At 35.7% G+C, this 20,608-nt stretch overlaps 2 protein-coding genes across 2 annotated transcripts in view; one reads left to right on the top strand and one right to left on the bottom strand.

The window, feature by feature from the left end:
• ANO3 (anoctamin 3) overlaps window positions 1–20,608 on the top strand; it is a 414,700-nt gene that overhangs the window by 320,227 nt on the left and 73,865 nt on the right. The window contains 5 exon segments of the mRNA XM_061203163.1: window positions 1,540–1,671; window positions 2,389–2,495; window positions 4,654–4,709; window positions 8,206–8,327; window positions 12,715–12,849. Of these exon segments, the coding sequence (XP_061059146.1) occupies window positions 1,540–1,671; window positions 2,389–2,495; window positions 4,654–4,709; window positions 8,206–8,327; window positions 12,715–12,849 (552 nt within the window).
• Window positions 1–20,608, bottom strand: part of MUC15 (mucin 15, cell surface associated) — a 109,557-nt gene that overhangs the window by 69,611 nt on the left and 19,338 nt on the right.

Consider the following 20,608-nt stretch of genomic DNA (forward strand, 5'->3'; position numbering starts at 1 on the left):
GATTTCAGAGGCTTTCTTTGTAATAAGAAGAAGCAAAATGGACACTTCAGATAACACTCAATTATTTTAGGCTAGAAAGAAATGCTCTGGTCCCTCCAAAACCAAAAAAGGCTTGGCATCTAAGTGATAACATCACTTGGCAAAGAAAATGTCCAAACTCTTCACATGCTAAACATCAAAACTTGATGCTTATTTCAAATTATATATACATGGTAATTGAATGAAATCATGTTTAAGATACAGTCTGCCTGCACATTGCTGTACTAAATTTTTTAAAGTTTAAGCAGAGTTGGCCAAATATTAAGATGCATTGTACTTCTCTCATTGTACTAGGAAAATATTCTATCCTGCCACTTCGGCTCACTATTGCAGAAGAAGTCCAAAAACTGCCAAAGATAGAACCTCATAAATAGTGTGTAAATATAGCACATTTTTAAAGTAAACACAGCTGTTATTATAGCAACTCAGAATCTCATTTTCAGAATCAGTCTCTGGAGTCAGTATCTCTTTTGCTTTCATTTTTGTGTTTTGAAAAATAAATATGATTCCAATCAGTATATATACCACATAGAACTGAGTTGTGACTGTAATCTAAAGCTGAGGCCAAAGTATCCTCATGTGAGATTTCCTGAAACAGTGTTTTAATGTTCTCTAACCTGGTGTCTATGCTAAATCCACCCCTCAAAGCGCAGTCAGTGGATAGCAGGATGAGCCCCCCCACCCCCACCCCGGGAACTAGTTAGAAATGCAGAATCTCAGACCCCACCCTAAGTCTACTGAATTAGTATCTGCATTTTAACAAGATCTTCAGGTGATTTATATGCCCGTTAAAGTCTTAAAAATACCACAAAGGCTCCTTGACTCAACTATCCTTATTGTTAATCATCAAGTTTAATGTAAAACACCAACTCACAACTCTCCAGCAATGTCAGTATTATTACTTTTATTTTATGGGTAAAGAAACCAAGGCAAGAAATTAAATAACTTATACAAGTTTCCATAGCTACTATAATGCAGAGCTGCCTTTGAACCCAGTTTTTCTGGACCTGAAACCCTTGCTGTTACCATAGGACATGTGGCTCCCAGAACTGAATGCGTTGAGTGCATTGTAGCCATTTCTCTCTTTTCAGTCTCCACTTTTCTGGAGCCACATTGCTATAGATTTTTTAAAGTGATCTATAGCCACACATATATAGATATAGATATATACGTACATACACTCAACTTTAATAAACAATCTTGCTGGTTTTATTCTTTATGCTTTTTCCTACCCCATCTTTATGTATGATGATTTTCTAATATTTTCCACAGATTTTTCTTATGAGGATCACCTAGTTGCCCTGAAAGAGTTTAAATAAATGCAAGATTTGGTTTGCTTTGGAATTATTTCCTTTGTGTGGGTACAGGAATAATGCATGTATGTGTGTGTGAATGTGGGTGTGTGTATGTCTTTTGGGAACTCTTTCAGAACAGTAGTGGAAGGTAGGCATGGCTCTGGAGTGCAACCTAATTCAGTTCTAAAATGTGAATTTGTTCCAGGGTGCAAAAATATTTTAGAAGAATCAAAAAATGGATGTCCCAAAACCCAATGGTTCTTGACAAATCAGCTTTCCCAGACCTGGAGGAGTCAGACTGCTATACTGGCCCCTTCAGCCGTGCACGAATTCACCAGTGAGTTCCCATCTCTTTTCTCCCATCACCTCTTTTTTAAAATTATTTTTTAGTTATTTAATTTTTTTGGCCATGCCTTGTGGGATCTTAGTTCCCCGACCAGGGATTGAACCCAGGCCCTTGGCAGTGAAAGCGTGGAGTCTTAACCACTGGACCGTGCCAGGGAACACCCCTCCCACCTCCCACCACCTCTTGAAGTCACCCTTTTGCTCTTTACATCATTGGCTCTCATGTTTACTCCATACAACTCTTTCTATAATGGAACAGTAGGATATGAAGGGGAAGTGAGAAACGTTGCTTGTCGCTGAAGTACTGAAAACAAGCTAGCTCGGAAAGTGCAGTATTGGGGAATGACATCAATTTTTAATGTGTTCTATTTGGAACCACATTGCTTAAGGTAGTACCAAATTTATGGGAGCCAGCGGACAATCTGTTCTTGTTCCATGCTCAATAAGAAATATGAGGACATTTAGGCTTCCTTATAAACTGAAGGATATTAAAATGAATATTTGATATTCCCTGTATTATTTATAAGTGTATATTTTCTCAGCCAAATGATTTTTTTTTTAAGAAGATGGTTTCTCTTCTGATTTATTATACTTTACATGCATTCATTTTAATGGAGAAAATACATGGATGACTACCCAGGAACTTGTAACTGTTGCTAGATTCTGTGGTCTGCATTAAATATTAAAACCAATCCGCTTATCTTCCCAGCTTCATAATAAACAATAAGGACACCTTCTTCAGCAATGCTACTCGAAGCAGGATAGTCTATCACATGCTGCAGCACACCAAATATGAAAATGGAATATCAAAACTGGGTAAGAACACTAATTAAAAACGTACTATGGAATTTACTTTTACTGATTACACTCAGAAGTATTTTTTAACATCTGAAGCTTTGCCTTCGTGCATTAGATATAAGGATATAATTCAGTGAACAAACTCTAAACATTGTATTTTTCAGCCTTTCAATGAAAGAAAACAAAATAAAACAAACAAAAAACTTTTTTAAGGGCACTTGGCAATGTGTATCAAAATGTGAAATGTGCAAAAACTTTGGAACAGAAATTTTATTTCTAGAAATTTATCCCAAAGAAATAATCAGACTTTTGAATAACAATATATGTAGAAATTTGTTCATTGTGGCTTTGTAAACAAAGAATAGAATAGAATAATACTGGAGATACTTTAGCTGTCCATTAGGCTATATGCACATAATGCATCCATTAAAAATGATGTGATTTTATTCACTCTTAACTCAAATGTATTCAGCATCTATTATACACTATGTATTATGGAAAGTATATGACACAGACCCTTTACTCATGGAGATTGAAAATTTGTATCAGTTCTCTATTTATTGACTTCAAAAGATATCCGTAAAGCATTATTAAGTGGAAAAAAAACAGATTACAAAACTGTAAATTTAATGTGTAATCCCATTTTCTAAACACTCACAAAAAAAAAGAAAAAAATCTAGAATTTATATGAAACATTTTAGAGATTATCTCTGAGAGGTGAGATTACAGCTAATTTTAAATTTCTAAATGTCTCTGTTGTTTGAATGTTTAGCAGTATGCTACAACATGTCTGATGCAAAAGAAAACAGAAAGTTTCACCTGGGAAAATTAAGTAAAATTGCAAAGTTTACACAGAGCAGAGCAGAAAGCAACAGGTAACAAATGAGCTGGCTGTTTGTTAGTGTGAAAAATACAATATGGCTGAAGAAATAAAATGTTAATCATGTTCTAAAATTCCTTCAAATAAAAAAGTTGATAGCCAGTGGAAACTTGTACCAATATCTACTGATTTGCATTCAAATAGATTACCACATTAGTAAAATGAACTATGTTTCAAGTCATCCAAAGAGGAATGTTCAGACTTTGGTTCTCTTCTGATTAATGATTCATTTATTACTGAGCAGTCAAAATAATTAATTTAAAAACTAAATCCTTATAAAAAATTTGACACTTAATCAGAAGTTTTCTAAACAAGAAATAAAGGTAGAGAAATCCAGAATGTAAACTACAAATGTGTCTAAATGATAGCACTATGTGCTTATGTAGTCTTTAAAAAATAAAATTGACATTTAAATGATTGTAAAGATAGCATGCCCTTTGTCAAACATGCAATAAACACAGAAGGGTATAAAAATAAAATTTAAAAATCCCTACATTCAATTTTCACTGTACCAAATTAGTACTGAATATATATACATATACATCTCATAATTAGAATCGTGCAATGTTTACAATTTTCTATCCTTTTTGAAATTACCATTATGAGTACTTTCTCAAGCCCTTTAGTATGTCTGAAAACATTATTTTAAATAGCTGTACAATATTCTATTGTAAGCATTCATCAAATCACAGTCATTTACCAAGCACTTATATAATTGATTGAACCATAATAATGAAACAATCACCCAATTTTGGATGTACAATTATTTCTAATTCTTTACTAATATAAATAATATTGCAATGAAAATTGCTCTTCATAAGAGTTTTCCAAATATCTAGTCTTCCCAGAACTATATGAGAGAGTCCATTTCACTACACTCTCATTGGGATGGAAGAGATTTTAAGAAGGGTCACATATCGCTATTTATTCTCTTTGGATCAGTATTAAAGAATTAAAGATTTCTCAATACCAATCTCCTTTGAGACATTTTGAGGAGTGGGGAATTCCTCTGCTTCCTTGACCAAATTTTGTTTTGAGTAAAAAAAAAAAGTTGTTCCAGGCTCATGTGCCCCCAAATAAGTGGGTATTAAAATCCCCACATTTCATGATATGGAAAAGTGCCACATGTTGGCACCTTGCAAACCCTCACTGTCCTCATAGGTGATATGGCTATGGAAGTCATTTGGGTTATTTTGTTTTTAAATTAATTTATTTTCCCAAGTATTATGTAGGTTGCTTCAGAGAGAAGTCTTCAATTAAACTAACTCAAGAACTGTTCTTTTCTTCTTTTTCCAGGTATCTGTAAACTTATAAACAATGGCTCATATATAGCAGCTTTTCCCCCACATGAGGTAATTTTGAAATACAATTTCCATTTTAAAAAAATGTTTCTCTTGCTCAATGCTTGATCTCATTTTTTTTTCCACTTAAGTCTAGCTGCCTTATTCCCAGAGGGTTCAACCGGTGAGTGGCCTTGGACCCTTCTGAGACCCCGTGATAATCTGTGGCTGCACACTGGCTCCTGTGCTCCAGAACCCTTCTGCAGTTTGCCCTGTACCAGGAATCCCACCCTCAGAGGGAACTCATGGACATTGCTCAGCCACTCTGACCAGACATAGATAGCCCTCTGCTCCAACACAGCTCCATGCCTGACTCAGCTTGGGATTTACACAGCTTCCAAACAGGGCAGGTTCTGGTCTGTGCCTACTACTTTGGGATACCTGAAAACCTAAGACAAACCCAAACCAAAAATCTACACCCCATTATTTACTTGATTTTCTGCCAGATTATTACCTCTCTTCCAGTTTTAAGTAGGTCATGTTGTGGTAACTCTGCCTTCTGAGTCATGAATGACATGTGAATCAGTTTTAAACTCCCCCCCAATACACACACATACTATACTATTTTTAAGGCAGTTTTACATTTCAAAATAAGAACAGGTCTTTAGAGGTTTAATGTGTGTGTTTTCAAAGCCCATCAGTCTTCTTTTTTTAAAGGCTGAGAACTCATAGGACATAACCCTTATACCTGAGGAATTCACAGTCGAGTATAACTCATAAAGATAAAATGTATTGAGCACTTCCTGTCTGGTACTGAGCTAAACGTTTCATATGGACTATCTCATTTAACCTTTGCAACAACCCTTTGAGATAGGCAATAATATTAACTCTGTTTTACAGATAGATCACTGAGGCAGAAAAAGGTTAAGTATTAAAGGCACAGTTTTGAGCCCAGGAAGCCAGATTCCAATGCTTCTATTCATTATGGCATACCTACTTATATTAGGAATAGAAATAATGATAACAGATAATGTGTTAGAGTGTTTCATGCAACAGGTCCTGTGCATGGATTTTCCCACTCATCTGACAATAATTTTGGAGGGGAGATATTATTATTTTTCCATTGCAGAGATGCAGAAGCAAGGCTCAGAGAAATTAAACACCATGTCAAATACGACCTAGTCAGTAAGTGGTAAACTGTTCAGAGTGGCAAACCTGAGTCCCTGGGAGAGCTTCTGTAGCACAGGAAGGTTTGTTTTGTTCTCTAAGTAATTTTGTTTACCTAACTAGTCTGTGTTCTGACAGTTTATTTGACAGTTTCTTGTGAGAAATTTGGAACCTATTGGGAATAGGTTGTAAATAATAGTCATTTTCCCATTTATTCTTATAATTTGGTAGAAGTACTAGTATATGGTATACATACACAAAACGACTGGAAAACAATATTGTTGAAATACAAGTAACGAAAACAAAGCAGCAAGTCAATAAAATGGACTCAGGAATTTTCTATCAATTTTAAAGACTACTACTTGAAGAAAGAAAAACAAGACTTATTTAGAGGAAAATGGAGTCAGTGGCACTGACTATAATTTGAATAAGAACACTCACAGTTTAGACCTCCTTCTTCCTTAATGCAGGAGTATTATTAGGATCGGTCTCACACTTTTCACCCACAGTTGAGATTTATTTTTTACTTACAAAAGAGACAGTAGCTAGAGGGGAGAAAGAGATATGTCCAGTGAAATTTGGCATGACAAAGAAGAAAGAAAGGGAAGAAGGGGAATATATATATGAGAAAGAGTTTGCCTAAAATATTGATAGAATTGATAATCCCATCAATTATGAATAGTGGAGACAGAAGAAAAGTGTGTCAGTTGGAGGAAGGGGCCGATCATGGAGGTGGTGGGGATCACTGAGTGTACATAGTCCTCTGAAAAGGGATGAGAATGCATGGGTGGGCAAGAGTCAGAACATTATGGTTGATTGAGGTTACTGAGCTGAGTCAGAACAATGAGGTACTAAGGATCTAAAGCTTAGCGCCTAAAACCCAGGAAATGCCTATGTCTGACCACTGAGGCTGGGAAGGAAAGTCACGTATTTTAGGATTATCAGGAATGCATGAAAGAAACCTGAGATTTTGGTTCACCTTCCCTTACCTTCCCAATCTCAGGGCAGGCTACCTTAACAAGTCAGTCCAGTTTCACAAGCAAACAAACTTTTCTCAAGTGGATGTCTTAGAATCTTGATCTTTACTTTCATCTCCTTAGCTTCCAATCTTTAGGGTTTAAACACTTTGGGCTCCCTTAGGGAAGACTGTCCTTCCACCCTTACTCAATTAATGTATCTATTTTCTTAGAAAGCCAGAGGCAAAGTCCGTATGTGTCTCTCATTTCAGCCTTGAGGCACCTACAGACCATGATTCAAGGTGCCATCTTTCTTCATAGGAACTCACAGCCCTGGTTGTCTGGAACCATTCAGATGATAGTTTTGCACTGTTCGATGGCCACAATATAGCAAACACCTAAAATTAACTGACATTATTTTTATGCTTCTTATGTGGCTGGCACTTTATAGCTATTCTCCAAGGGGGTCCTCACAAGATCCCTCTGTATTGGTATCATTAATACTTATTCTTATCCCCATCATTTAGGTGAGGTAACTGAGGCATAATTCCACTTGTTTTAAATTTTCATCAAACATTTCATAGAAGTAGAATCACACATTAGAGTGAGCAGAGAGACTTTGTCAAATCCTGTGTCCTAAGTTTTGATTCAGAAAATAAAGTCACTATATCTATTGTCATTTTTTTAAATTATAAAAGCAGAGCAGTTCAGCCTTCAGGGAACACGTTCCTCTAAAAGGCATATATATTCTATGTTTCTGAAATTGCAACCCATATGACAGATGTTTGAGGGGAATATAAAGAATTGGAAAACATGCTTCCATTTTTGGAATATCTAACCTGAAGTAAATTTTACGGATTTCAAAACATGAATAACACTGGAGACAGGCTTCTTATACGTAAAATTTTTTTTATTGAAATATAGTTGATTTACAATATTATGTCAGTTTCGTGTGGACACCATAGTGATTCTTTTGGGGGGGGTCTATATTTGCTGAATGAACACTGACTCTTTCCCTTAGCTTCTATAAATGAAATAAATATTTTCTGGTACTGGATCGCTTCTCAAAGCAGAATAATGCTCAATTTCTGAACTAAAGATTACAACAATTTCTCTCAATGATAATAAAGATATTGTGTTTATTACAAGACCTTGGGTTCCAAACAATGAAACCTAAAGCTTACTTTAAGTGAAAGGGATCTCATTGGTTTAAAAAAGGAATTTAAGAAAGAATTTTTAAGGAACTATCAGAATATTTTCAATGAAAGATAGATATATAAATGCATTTACTACATCACTCCAGTGATGGGCTTATGTTTATAATTTCTGAAGCTTTCAGTAAGTTATTAAATTATTCCGTAAGGAAATACAGCAAAAACAATTCCTATTAGTTCAAATTTCACTAAAAGAATAGATATCACTTCATCTTATTTTATTTGTTTCAGGGAGCCTACAAGAGTAACCAGCCCATCAAAACCCATGGACCTCAGAATAACAGACATCTATTATATGAGCGCTGGGCACGCTGGGGAATGTGGTACAAGCATCAGCCCCTGGATTTAATCAGGTATTGGGGATGGATTGATAATGGAAGACATATTATGCTATTTTGTTATCCTTTTCTTATTATTTTATTTACCCACCAAATCATCTGTATTAGTTAGGGTGTGATTAAGAAAAAAGAAGCCACTATACGTCTTTTCAATGAAAGGAACTTAATTTAGGGAATCAGTAGCACAGGGGATGGGAAAGCTGAGAAATCAAACAGAAATGTGAGGCAACCAGCAATTAACTACAGCAGAAAATTGCTAACAACCCTTAAAGCTGGAGGGAAGATGAGATGAAGTATATTTCAGACCTTACTACCTGAGCTGTTGGGCAAGAGCTATGCCATCCATGAGTAGGACTACCTGCAGAAAAGTGAAGTGTTGAGAGTCGAGCCACAGAGAATTATGGAGCCATAACAAATTATAGCTGCTCTGGAGACAGCCCTGAGGACGGCCAGGAGAGGAGGAAAGATATGGGTTCTTCCCTTCCTTCCACCTTCGAGACTTCCAGTACCTCCTAGTGTAACTTACCAGCAGCAATTTACAAGTGAATCTATATAATCTACTTTTCCGTGAAAACAAATCCAAAGAGGAAAAGGCAGAAAATGGATCTAAGAGCAAAGAGAAAAATGGCCAATATAGCATCTATGCATGTATTTATCCTTCAACAAATACTTAGTGAGTGTCTATTCTATTCCAGGAGGTATATCCTAGTAAATAACTGCTCTCAACTTGAATTAGTCTTGAAATAGTGTTATATTCATGATTTATTTTATTTTGATGGAGAATAATTTGTTCTTATTTTTAAAAATCAGGAACTATATATTAAAAAGGACTTAAGTCCCCAGATAACTAGAAATATTTATAAAGTAAAATTTAAAAAGAGCATTCATATTATAAGGTTATATATGTTGATATTTTGAGCTGTTTATGAAATATAAATATCAAGAATAACTCATAACTGTATCAGTCATTTTCCCAACAGGAAACTGATAGAACTGATAGAATAGAAGGGGTATTTGAAGAGAATTTAATAATAGAATTTAATATGCAGAAGTGTAAATAGGATCAAGGGAGCCAACAGATGATAATGAAGCTTCCAGGGACTGGCAAAAGCTGGAAGCCATTACCAGACCTAGACTTGAAGGGACAAAGGCAGAGAGCAGTTGGCAGAACTTGTTAAAAGCTATAATCATAGAAGAAGAAAGTCAGGGTAATAAAAAATACCCCACATCTCTTATCCCTCCTTGTGATCTCCTGCTGGTACCTTCAGTTGGCCAATGAGCCTATCAGGAAGCAAGAAGAAGGAAGAAGCATAGGTGATACTATGCATAGAGGTGAGCCTCCTGGGCACATAGCAGGAAGGAAAAGGGTAGAACGTGGAATGGATGTACAAAGCATACTATCCAACACCAAACCATTTTTATCTCAAACATTAAGTACTTGGGTATATCCAAAATCAAGATTCTTTGATTCTAATTCAATCACGACAAATTATCAGAGTCTTATTTATGCAGGTTAAAGAATAATTGTTTTAGAGATACCTGAATACAGTGAGATGTGCTAATTCACAAAACCATATTTAATAGGAATTAAAGTGAAGTTGGGATTTTCAAGCAAGCATTTCAGTGTCAACAGTTCTCCTATCTATAGGAGACATTGCTATTGCTGCCTCAGGTAATTTCAGCAAGCAACCTTTATTTTCAATAAATAGGGTGATTCAGCTGCTATTACCAATTCTCTGGGTGTTGACTCAGAAGGGAAATTTTGCTTATGAAAATCATGTATTTTGTGTTCAAGTGGCTAAGGGGAGAGATGTGATGAGGGACCCACCCAAGATGAAGGCCATAAAAGAGTATAGATGGCATTTCAACAGGTGCCTGCTCTCTAGGAACTTGCTTGTTACCAAAACTGAGATGGCGATGAGGCATTCAGGTTAAACTATACAATCTTGTGCATAGCATTTTGTACAAGACCCAGTTTTCTACAATGAGTAGGAAGATTGCCTTAAAATCTGTGACTTTTAATTATTTGGAGTTACATTGTTCTTAAGACTAGACAATTTTGAGGACGTGAGCCTCTTATTGTGTGGCTTCCTCTCCATAGTGAGAGAAAGAGGGTGTCTTGGAATCGGAGTTTTTTTAATATACTTGTGTCACAGATGATGAACACCCACAGGCAAGGCCTGTATTCTCTCCTGCTGAAAAAGGCAGTTCAGTAATAGTGGATGAAAAGTGAGGGACTATCAATTCATTTTATTTTTTATAAACAACCATTCCTGAACCTGTGTTTGTGATTTGTTTTCATTTTAAGAATAGACTCAAACATTTAGTAGCCAACGCCTATCTTCGTTTCAATCTATTTTTCCATGGGAAATACTGGAATCTGGAAAGAATACATTTAAAAAATGGTCAACTACAAAACCTGCTTAACAAAATAGCTGTGTGGTTTTTTTTTCAATGTTTTTCAATAGGCACCGGAAGGATTTAAATTTAAAAACTAAATGAAATGATTCTCTCTAAAAGAGGTCAACTTAACATTTGTTTTTATAATAGAAGTCTTTTATGATAGAAGTTATTTCAGCAGCAGAGTCCTATCATCAAATGAAATGTCACATAGGATACCAGTATATAAAACATGAAAAGAAAGTGACTGTGGGTGAAGTGTGATGGGGTGACACCAATAGCAACCCCCTGTTCCTCCTTGCCCTGTCATTTTAAAGAAATTTAAAGGAACACCTAGAGATCCTAAAAGATTGTGACTTCCCACGTTCTAGGTTAAGGACATTTTCATTAGCCTTCTTGGCCTGGAACTAGCTTCTTCTCATGAAACAGATCTGAAATCTGCTGTAACTTAGGTAATTATACTCCTGTCAAATAACATTATTGCTCCTCTTAACCTTCAACAATGTATGATTTAAAATCTTGGTATAATGCACTCCGCATAAGGGGGTCTGTCTGTGCAGTCCTTTATAGTCATCGTTATAAAAATGTTAGTAATATGTGCCAAAACCCTACTCCACCCCACAGAAGAACACTTGTTTAAAGGAACAAGTGGCTATATTAGAATACCTGTTAATATTATAAGCTTCGTCTCAAAGTAGAACACTGCCAGTATATAAGAAATGAATAGACTATTGATCTGTCTCCTAGGAGAAATAAATGAAAAAACAAAAAAATTAGATAAATGATGCTCAGTGGAGGACGGCTCCATGTCTACACTTGGTAGAATACGCACAAATTTTAGTTGGCACAATATAGAGAATGGAGTAGAAAGAATGATTTTCAGAGAGAGAAGTCTTGTTAAGGAAAAACAATTAACAAGAGAATTTTCTTCCCATCAAGAATTTTTTCCCAGAGAGGTATTCCCAAATGAACTGTAAAACACCAATCTTTAAAACTAGTGCTGGGACAAACACCAGTACAGAATTCAAGAAATTATTATTTCTTACCAGAGCTTTATAAACTGTGACAGTTACTATTGGCAGTAGATTCGGTGAAGAAAGAACAACTGAGTGGTCATTAGAACTGCCTTATTCATCTGCTACTTCCATATAAATAATGTTAATAAGCTGAAGGGAAATAAAATGCATTCATTCCCTTCACTTCTTTCAATAAAACACTTCTGTGGTGGGTGCTAATGAAACAGGACACAGGTCCACTTTCAAGCAGCTTGCATTCTGATGAGGAGGAAGAGGAATAGGGGAGTGACAGGTAATTGTCATGAAGTTTTACAAGTTTAAGACACTGAAACATGGGTGAAGGGAATGTGATAGCAAGAGCAGGAACGTCTAACCCAGGTTTGACGTGAAATCAGGGCAGGCTTCCCGGGAGAAGTGATATATAGTACAGGATAAGTATAAGCCAGACAGGAGAAGAGGATGAAATGTAATATTCCAAAGTGAGGGAACAGCATTAACCAAGGAAAGAATCATGTGCTCCAGGAACAGCAGAGTTGAACTTTGTTGAGGAAGATGTGTGACACAGTTGTGCAGATTGTGTCTGGCATAAGGGAGTCTGGCCAAGGGTGCAGATGGAGACAGAAATCAAGTCTGCTTTTAGCAGCTACCTAGAGGGGGATGTTCTTCTAATTTACGGCAAAGCAATATGGTTTAGCACAGCTTTGTGTAAGGAAAACAAAAAGGGATTCTACTAGGAGGATGAAAGAAAAGCAAGACCTGGCTCACAAAAAGAAAGAAATAAACACATTTTATAAAATTGCTCCTATAATGACAATGTTTAATGATAAACAATATCACCATTATTGGATTCATTAACAAGCAAGATGGAGCGCAGGAGGAACTGAGCCATTATAGTCAATTGTCCATCTGAGATTGACTAGGTGCGACATCAATATTTGTAGTGTCACTTATGTTGCCTTAAGCTAAGGATTTGCTTTCTCATGCAGGTTATACTTTGGTGAGAAGATTGGGCTATACTTTGCTTGGCTGGGGTGGTATACTGGAATGCTGATTCCTGCAGCTATTGTTGGCTTGTGTGTTTTCTTCTATGGAATATTAACAATGAATGCAAGTCAAGTCAGGTAAGCTATTAACAGACTTATTAAAAAAATTTGGCCTTTCTTCTGATAGGATGAAAGCTTTATAGTAATGCTGACTATAAAAGCAAGTTATGGTACTAAATTAATTTGCTTGTTTTGTTTTTGCAGGGGAGAAGCACTATAAAAATGTCATTTCTATATTTTTATATGCAAAGTCTCTTGGATAAGTTCTAAGACCGTTTCTCTTTATGCCAAATTTCTCTTTCTAGTATATCCCACATAATCAATAATTCAGCAATGCAACAGACAGTTCTATATAATTTAAATTTGCATAGTATTTTGTAGTCTGGAATGCTCTCTCAATACATTAATTCAAATAATTATAATAGCTACAGTTCTTTAAACACTTAAGATATACAAAGACCGTCCAAATATATTGTTTCTGCAACTTTCACTACCACCTTTGGAGATGAGTATTCCTTTTAGCAGATGTGGGAACCTTACATAGTTAAAGATGTCTGAACAAAATATTCATACCACATAAATCCTACCCTAAGTAGTCTCCTCTCATGAGAACATAAAATCATTTTCTACTTTCTTCTTACTCTGTATGAGAATAGATTTATGAAAGATTTTAGTATCAACTTAAGATATCAAAATGGTAGTAAAATAAGATTTGAGAAACATCAAAATTTATCAGAATGGTGATTTTTCTGTTAAAGTTTAAATGACTCAAGATTTGGGTATAGGAACAATACATTATTATTCAGCAGAGGTAAAAATCACATTAAAGAATTAAATGAGTTAAAGAATTAATTTAAGAATCCTCTTAACAACATGTTCTATTTACTATACCACAAGGATTTCATCAAGTTCAACCTTGTATGATACAATTCAAAATATGAAAAAGTACTTTTCCCCTCCTTAAAAAAAAGCTCAGTACTTTTTTCCCTTTTGGTCCATCTTTTAACCATGGCCTTGCTACTGGGTAGTAATCATGACAGTTAATGGGACCATAAAATGCATTTCCTTGAATTTTCTTTATCTATATATATGTGCACATGTATTTGTATAACAATTTTGCCTAAAAGCAAAATATTTTCATTGTCCCAGGGTTGAATCCTATTCCATAACCAAATTCCTTGATTTGGTATCTCAGAATCCCCTTGTTCTTCATGAAGGCCAAATGGTAATTAGCATGAAAACAAAGAAACACCTACTGTTCAAAAGCATTTCACCTAGTGACAAGTTTATTTCAGAGTTTTGCAAACTCACTACCACTCTGGAAGGCAGCATCTTCCTGGACAAACATGTGCCCACTGGAAATATTCATCACCCTTTGGGCATTTCTTTATATGATGTTGAATCAGTAACCTCTGAAGCTGAGAAGTGATATGTAATTTGGAGTTACAGTGTCTTGAAAATAAAAATACTATTTTTTTTTTTTTTTTTTTACTACTTCTCTATTCTCTATGAGTTTGGCTCTTTTTTTTTTTTCTTTTTTAAGAGTTCACATATAAAGTGATACCATACAGTATTTTTCTTTTCTATCTGGCTTATCTCACTTAGTGTAATACCCTCAAAGCCCACGTTGTCACAAGTTGCAAGATTTCCTTCTTTCTCATGGCTGAATACTCTTCTATTTTGTGTGTGCGTGCGTGTGTGTATGTGTGTGTGTGTGTGTATCTCAAATCTTCTTTGTCCATTCCTCTGCTGATGGACACAAGTTGTTTACTTATCTTGGCTATTGTGAGTAATGGTGCAAAAACATGGGAATGCATATACCTCTTCAAGATCCTGTTTTCATTTCCTTTGGATATATACCCCGAAGTGGAATTGCTGGATTATATGGTGGTTCTATTTTTAATTTTTTAAGGAACTTCCATATTGTTTTCCATAGTAGCTGCACCAATTTACATTTCCATCAACTATGCACAAGGGTTCACTTTTCTCCACATCCTCACCAACACTTGGGTTTTTTTGTTTTTTGTTGTTGTTTTTGGCAGTGGAAGTGTGGAGTCCTAACCACTGGACTGCCAGGGAATTTACTATTTCTTGTCTTTTGGATAATAGCCACCCTAACAGGTATGAGGTAATTGTGGTTTTGATTTACATTTCCCTGGTGATTAGTGTTGTTGATCACTTTTTTATGTACCTGTTGGTTTATGTATATTCTTTGAAAGAATGTCTATTCAGTTTCTCTGCCTATTTTTTTTTTTTTAATTAATTAATTTATTTATTTATTTTTGGCTGTGTTGGGTCTTCATTTCTGTGCGAGGGCTTTCTCTAGTTGCGGCAAGTGGGGGCCGCTCCTCATCGCGGTGCGCGGGCCTCTCACTATCGCGACCTCTCTTGTTGCGGAGCACAGGCTCCAGACGCGCAGGCTCAGTAGTTGTGGCTCACGGGCCCAGTCGCTCCGCGGCACGTGGGATCCTCCCAGACCAGGGCTCGAACCCGTGTCCCCTGCATTGGCAGGCAGACTCTCAACCACTGCGCCACCAGGGAAGCCCTCTCTGCCTGTTTTTTAATCAGATTTTTTTTTTTTTTGCTATTGAGTTGTATGAGTTCTTTATATATTTTAGATTTTAACCCTGTATCAGATATATGATTTGCAAATATTTTCTCCCATTTGGTAGATTCCCTTTTTTAAAATATTTATTTATTTATTTATTATTTGGCTGTGTCGGGTCTTAGTTGCGGCACACAGGACCTTTTAGTTGTGGCATGCGAACTCTTAGTTGAGGCATGTGGAATCTAGTTCCCTGACCAGGGATCGAACCTGGGCCCCCTGCATTGGGAGCTCGGAGTCTTAGCCACTGGACCACCAGGGAAGTCCCCTGGTAGATTGCCTTTTAATTTTGTCGATAGCTTCCTTCGCTGTGCAGAAGCTTTGTAGCTTGATATAGTCACTCTTGATTATTTTTGCTTTTGTTGCCTTTACTTTTGGTGTCAAATCCTAAAAATCATTGCCAAGATTGACTTCATAGTTTTACAGTTTCAGGTTTTAAATTTACATCTTTAATCTATTTTGGGTTAATTTTTGTGTATGGTGGAAGATACAGCTGTAGGTTCATTCTTTTACATGTGGATATCCAGTTTTCCCACCACCATTTATTGAAGAGACTATCCTTTCCCCATTTAGTATACTTGGCTTTTTGTCGAAAATTGACCATATATACATGGGCTTATTTATGGTTTCTCTATTCTGTTCCATTGGTCTATGTATCTGTTTTTATGCCAATATGTACTCTTTTGATTACTATAGCTTTATAATATTGTTTGAAATCATGGGGTGTGATGCCTCCAGCTTTGTTCTTTCTCAAGATTGCTTTGGCTATTTGGGATTTTTGTGGTTTCATAAAAATGTTAGGATAGGTTTTTCTATTTCTGTGACAATACCATTGAAATTCTGATAGAGATTGCATTTAATCTGTAGCTCTTTGGGGGTAGTATGGACATTTCAACAGTATGAAATCTTCTAATCCATGAGCACAGAATATCTTTCCATTTATTTGTGTCTTCTTCAATTTCTTTTGCAAACGTCTTATAGTTTTCAGTGTATAGACCTTTCACCTCCTTGGCTAAATTTAATCCTAAATATTTTATTCTTTTTGATGTAATTGTAAATGGGATTGTTTTCTTAATTTCTCTTTTTGGTAGTATTTTGTTAGTATATAGAAACACAACTGATATTTGTATACTGATTTTTTTATCCTGCAACTTTACTGAATTCATGTATTAGTTATAGAGTTTTTTGATAGAGTCTTTAGGGTTTTATAAAAAAGTGGTCTTTTAAAATGAATTGACAAAAGCAGAAAATGATTTTTAGGTAGTTAGCTACTGTTCAAATTGGTTCCATGGAGAACATATTCACTAAGTTTTCCCATGTGGTGTAGACTTCCTCCTCCAGGCTTACAAAGCTGAAAATGAACAAAAGGCAATGAAAGGAATAGATTTTCTGTCCCTATTGATTTATGTGCCAATGAAGTAAATTAGGCTCCTTTTGTATGAGATAAGTATTCTTTAACCTTTAGCACAAGGAGTGTTTTAAAAGGCTCTAGCAAACTCTTTTCTTCTGTGCTTTGTGGTATTATATTACTGCTACTTCTGTCACACTGTAATTAAGATCCTGTCAGACTTTCTATTCTAAACCAAGATAAGCATCACTGAATATCTTGACTTTCAAAATTTCATGGGACTGAATTTTTCCATTCAAGGTGTCAGACATGGTTAAGTCTTAGGTGTTATCATGGCGAGTGAGTGGAGGACATAGGGCTTTTGTTTTGAGTTGCTTTGTTTTAGTTTTGTTTTAAGCTCTTTTTTTGTTTATTGCAAGGTAACAAAATGTTGAAAAGCTGAAGATTGGGTTGTATTATGTTTCTACCAGCTATGTTCACGTGAATTAATGTCATATTTCTTACCTGCTCTACAGTTAATTTTAGAATTACATGAAAATCATGTTATAGATTATTTATTGTGTGTATATGTGCATGTATATATTTACATGCACATTGGTCTTATACAATCAAAGGTGGTCAGATTTGTGCCAGGTAGAGCATATATCATAGGAATATAAAAATGAACAAGCAGGTAGATATGGTCCCTGCTTCTCAGGCTTTGGGTTTCAGATCAGGGACAAAGAGTAGAAATGACTCTCTGGCCCATTCTTGCCTCTTTGGCATGAGAACTCTGTATTTGGTCCTCAGTATTGACCAGCTTTTCAAAAGCTGTTACATCCTAAAGGGCCTCTCAGATCCTCTCCTGACAACATCCTTAGCAATAAGGGCTTCTTCCATTTATCAGGTGCCTATGATGTGCCAGGCACATTATCAATATTCATTACATAATATCCCAGTTGCATACTATCTCCAACTGGAGATGAAGAAATTGATCCTCAGAGAGGTAGGTGACTTAGGGGGAAATATCTAGTAAGTTTAAACCTATATCTGATTTTTTTAAATTGTGATAAGAACACTTAACATGAGATCTACCCTCTTCACAAATTTTTAAGTGCACTACAGTATTGTTAACTACAGGCACGATGTTGTACAGCACGTCTCTAGAACTTACTCATCTTACATAACTGACACTTTATACCCATTGAACAGCAACTCTCCATTTCCCTCTCCCTTACGCCCTAGCAACCACCATTCTACTGTTTCTATAAGTGTGTTTTTTTAAGATACCTAATATAAGTGGAATTACGCAGTATTTGTTCTTCTGTGACTGGCTCATTTCACTTAACATAATGTCCATCCATATTGTTGCATATGGCAGAATTTCCTTCTTTTCTTAAGGCTGCATAATATTCTATTGTATGTCAATTCCACAATTTTTTTATCCATCCATCTGTGGATGGACATTTGGGTTATTTCCATATTTTGGCTATTGTGAATAATGTTGCAGTGAACAAGGGAGTGTAGATATCTCTTTGAGATTCTGATTTCTGTTCCTTTAGATACATACCCAGAGGTGGGATTGCTGGATTAAATGGTAGTTATGTTTTTAATTTTTTGAGGAACCTCTGTATTGTTTTTCATAGTGGCGGTACCAATTTATAGTCCCACCAACAATATTCAAGTGTTCTAAATATTCCACATCCTTGCCAACACTTGCTACTTTTATTTTATTTTGTTTGTTTTGTTTGATAATAACAATCATAACAGGTATGAGGTAATACCTTGTGATTTGATTTGCTTTTCCCTGACGATTATATCTGATTCTAAAATCCATGCTTTACTCATGCTTCCATACTGCCTTCCTTTAAACCTACTTTCATATTACCACATTTCCCCAAAATGGACATCACCAAGCGTCTTATTCTGTGCTTTGTCAGGTTAACAGGATTACAGGAAGCATCAAGACCCTAGAGCAGGTCCAGGCATCCATCCCCAAATGGACAAATTGCTCCCTCCTCCCATATCTTAAATGGGTTGTAATTATCATTCCTTCCAATCAGCCCTTGATGTGTATATCTAACAACAGATATAAGACAAAAGAAAGCCACACTTCAAGCAGTGGTTTATATTATGAGGTTCTGCAAAAGAAATTAAGAAACACTCAAGTTGGGCACTCTCCCTCCATCTAGTGGTTAAGTAAAGTCAAAGAACTTTGTGATTTCATCTCAAATTCCATATTTTAGGCTAAAAAATACATTGCCAAAATTGTTTAATATTTTTTATGTTACCTATCAAGTTGAACTTCGGACAACTTATAGAAAATGAGTTTGATGATTCCGGAAATAAAAATAAGGCTCAGTCTAATGGCTGGGATTCTAGACTGAGTGCTTTGAAACATCTGTGCTTTTGTGTGATCATTTGGAAGGTGGGAAAGATAATATAGTATTAACCAAACTTAATACCATTTTAGTATGAGGTTTCAATGCAGGGCACATTATGTCATTATCGAAACAGTTAATTATGATAGCAAGCCTATTTTAATAAAAATTTTCTTCAGGAGGAACGTTAATTCTTATTTATACAAATTAGTAGTATTACCAAGAGGAGATATAATTGTCTTTCTTTTGAGTTTTTAAAATGTACGTTTTACCTGCTTCCTCCTACTTCACATAGACATTATGATTACTAGCAAGATGATGTGTGTGAAAGTGGGAGAATTATAGTATATATAAGACCTGTTACACCATCATCATTATTAATAAATTAGTTTTTGATGGGAAAGTTCCTCTTAATATGACATAAACTTATCTCTCCTTTAGATGAGTTATAGGTGATGGAGAACTGGACCTAGAAGCAGGAAAACCTAAACTCAGTTCCCTAAATTACCTCTTGTTAGCTGTATGACCTTGAGCAAATCACTTAAATTAAACATCAGTTTCCTCTCAGTTTGGAGACAGTTACCATTGCAGGAGATTGCATCGAGGACTAAACTTAATGGACATGGACCCATCTTTGCTTATTGTAAAGTATTGTATTACTGTATAGCATTATTACTTACTAGTCATTTCCAGTTTGGCTTGAGATTATACACATCAGGCATTTGAAATACACATGCATTATTTTTTGCTTTGAGTGTATACATTTTGAAAACAGCAAATCTTGCTATCAACACTGCCAACTAAACTTTTAATAACAGTTGCATTTCCAGGCATATTTTCAAAAGCCTTTATATTACTTTCAATATTTCCAAAGCATATTTACTTGGACAATTTATTTATGGTATACCTAGTGGGAAAGGGTCAGGTATGACAGATAAAGGCACAAAACATCTTAAAAACAGGTTGCTGTGAACTCTTAGGCTGTGAGGCTTTTGAGAAATTGTTATTGATGCCCTATTCATGTCACAGTGTCATCTATAATGTATGCTGAGATTTTTAAAAGATAGCATAAAACTTAAGAGACAAATATTATGAAGTTACCTTCTAATAGAGAATATTATATATTTCAGTAAATAAAATCTATGCCATGTTATCGTGACAGTGTGTGTCAGGGCACTGCAAAAAGAAAATAAACTTCCTCAGATTTCCAATGAACATAATGCACTGATTGACTGCAGTGGGGGTTATGAAATTATGTGAATTATGGATGCTGTTCATTTTGGTGATTGTAAAGCAACGAGATCCATGGGAAAGATCGTTAGACCTGAGAAATCAGCATAGTAAGATGTGACTCCAGCTCAGCCATGTCCAAGCCTGTGAGCTTGGTTAAAACACCCTTGGTTGTTCCTCACAAGATTACCCTGCATGCCATGAAATCAGGTGTAAAAGTGTCCTTGTAACAAAGCCCCGCAGGTGCCTCCCAAGTATAAAATATGGCTTATTATCATTACAATATCTTGGCAG

Source organism: Eubalaena glacialis, chromosome 10 (assembly GCF_028564815.1).
Source record: "Eubalaena glacialis isolate mEubGla1 chromosome 10, mEubGla1.1.hap2.+ XY, whole genome shotgun sequence".
NCBI classification, from domain to species: Eukaryota; Metazoa; Chordata; class Mammalia; order Artiodactyla; family Balaenidae; genus Eubalaena; species Eubalaena glacialis.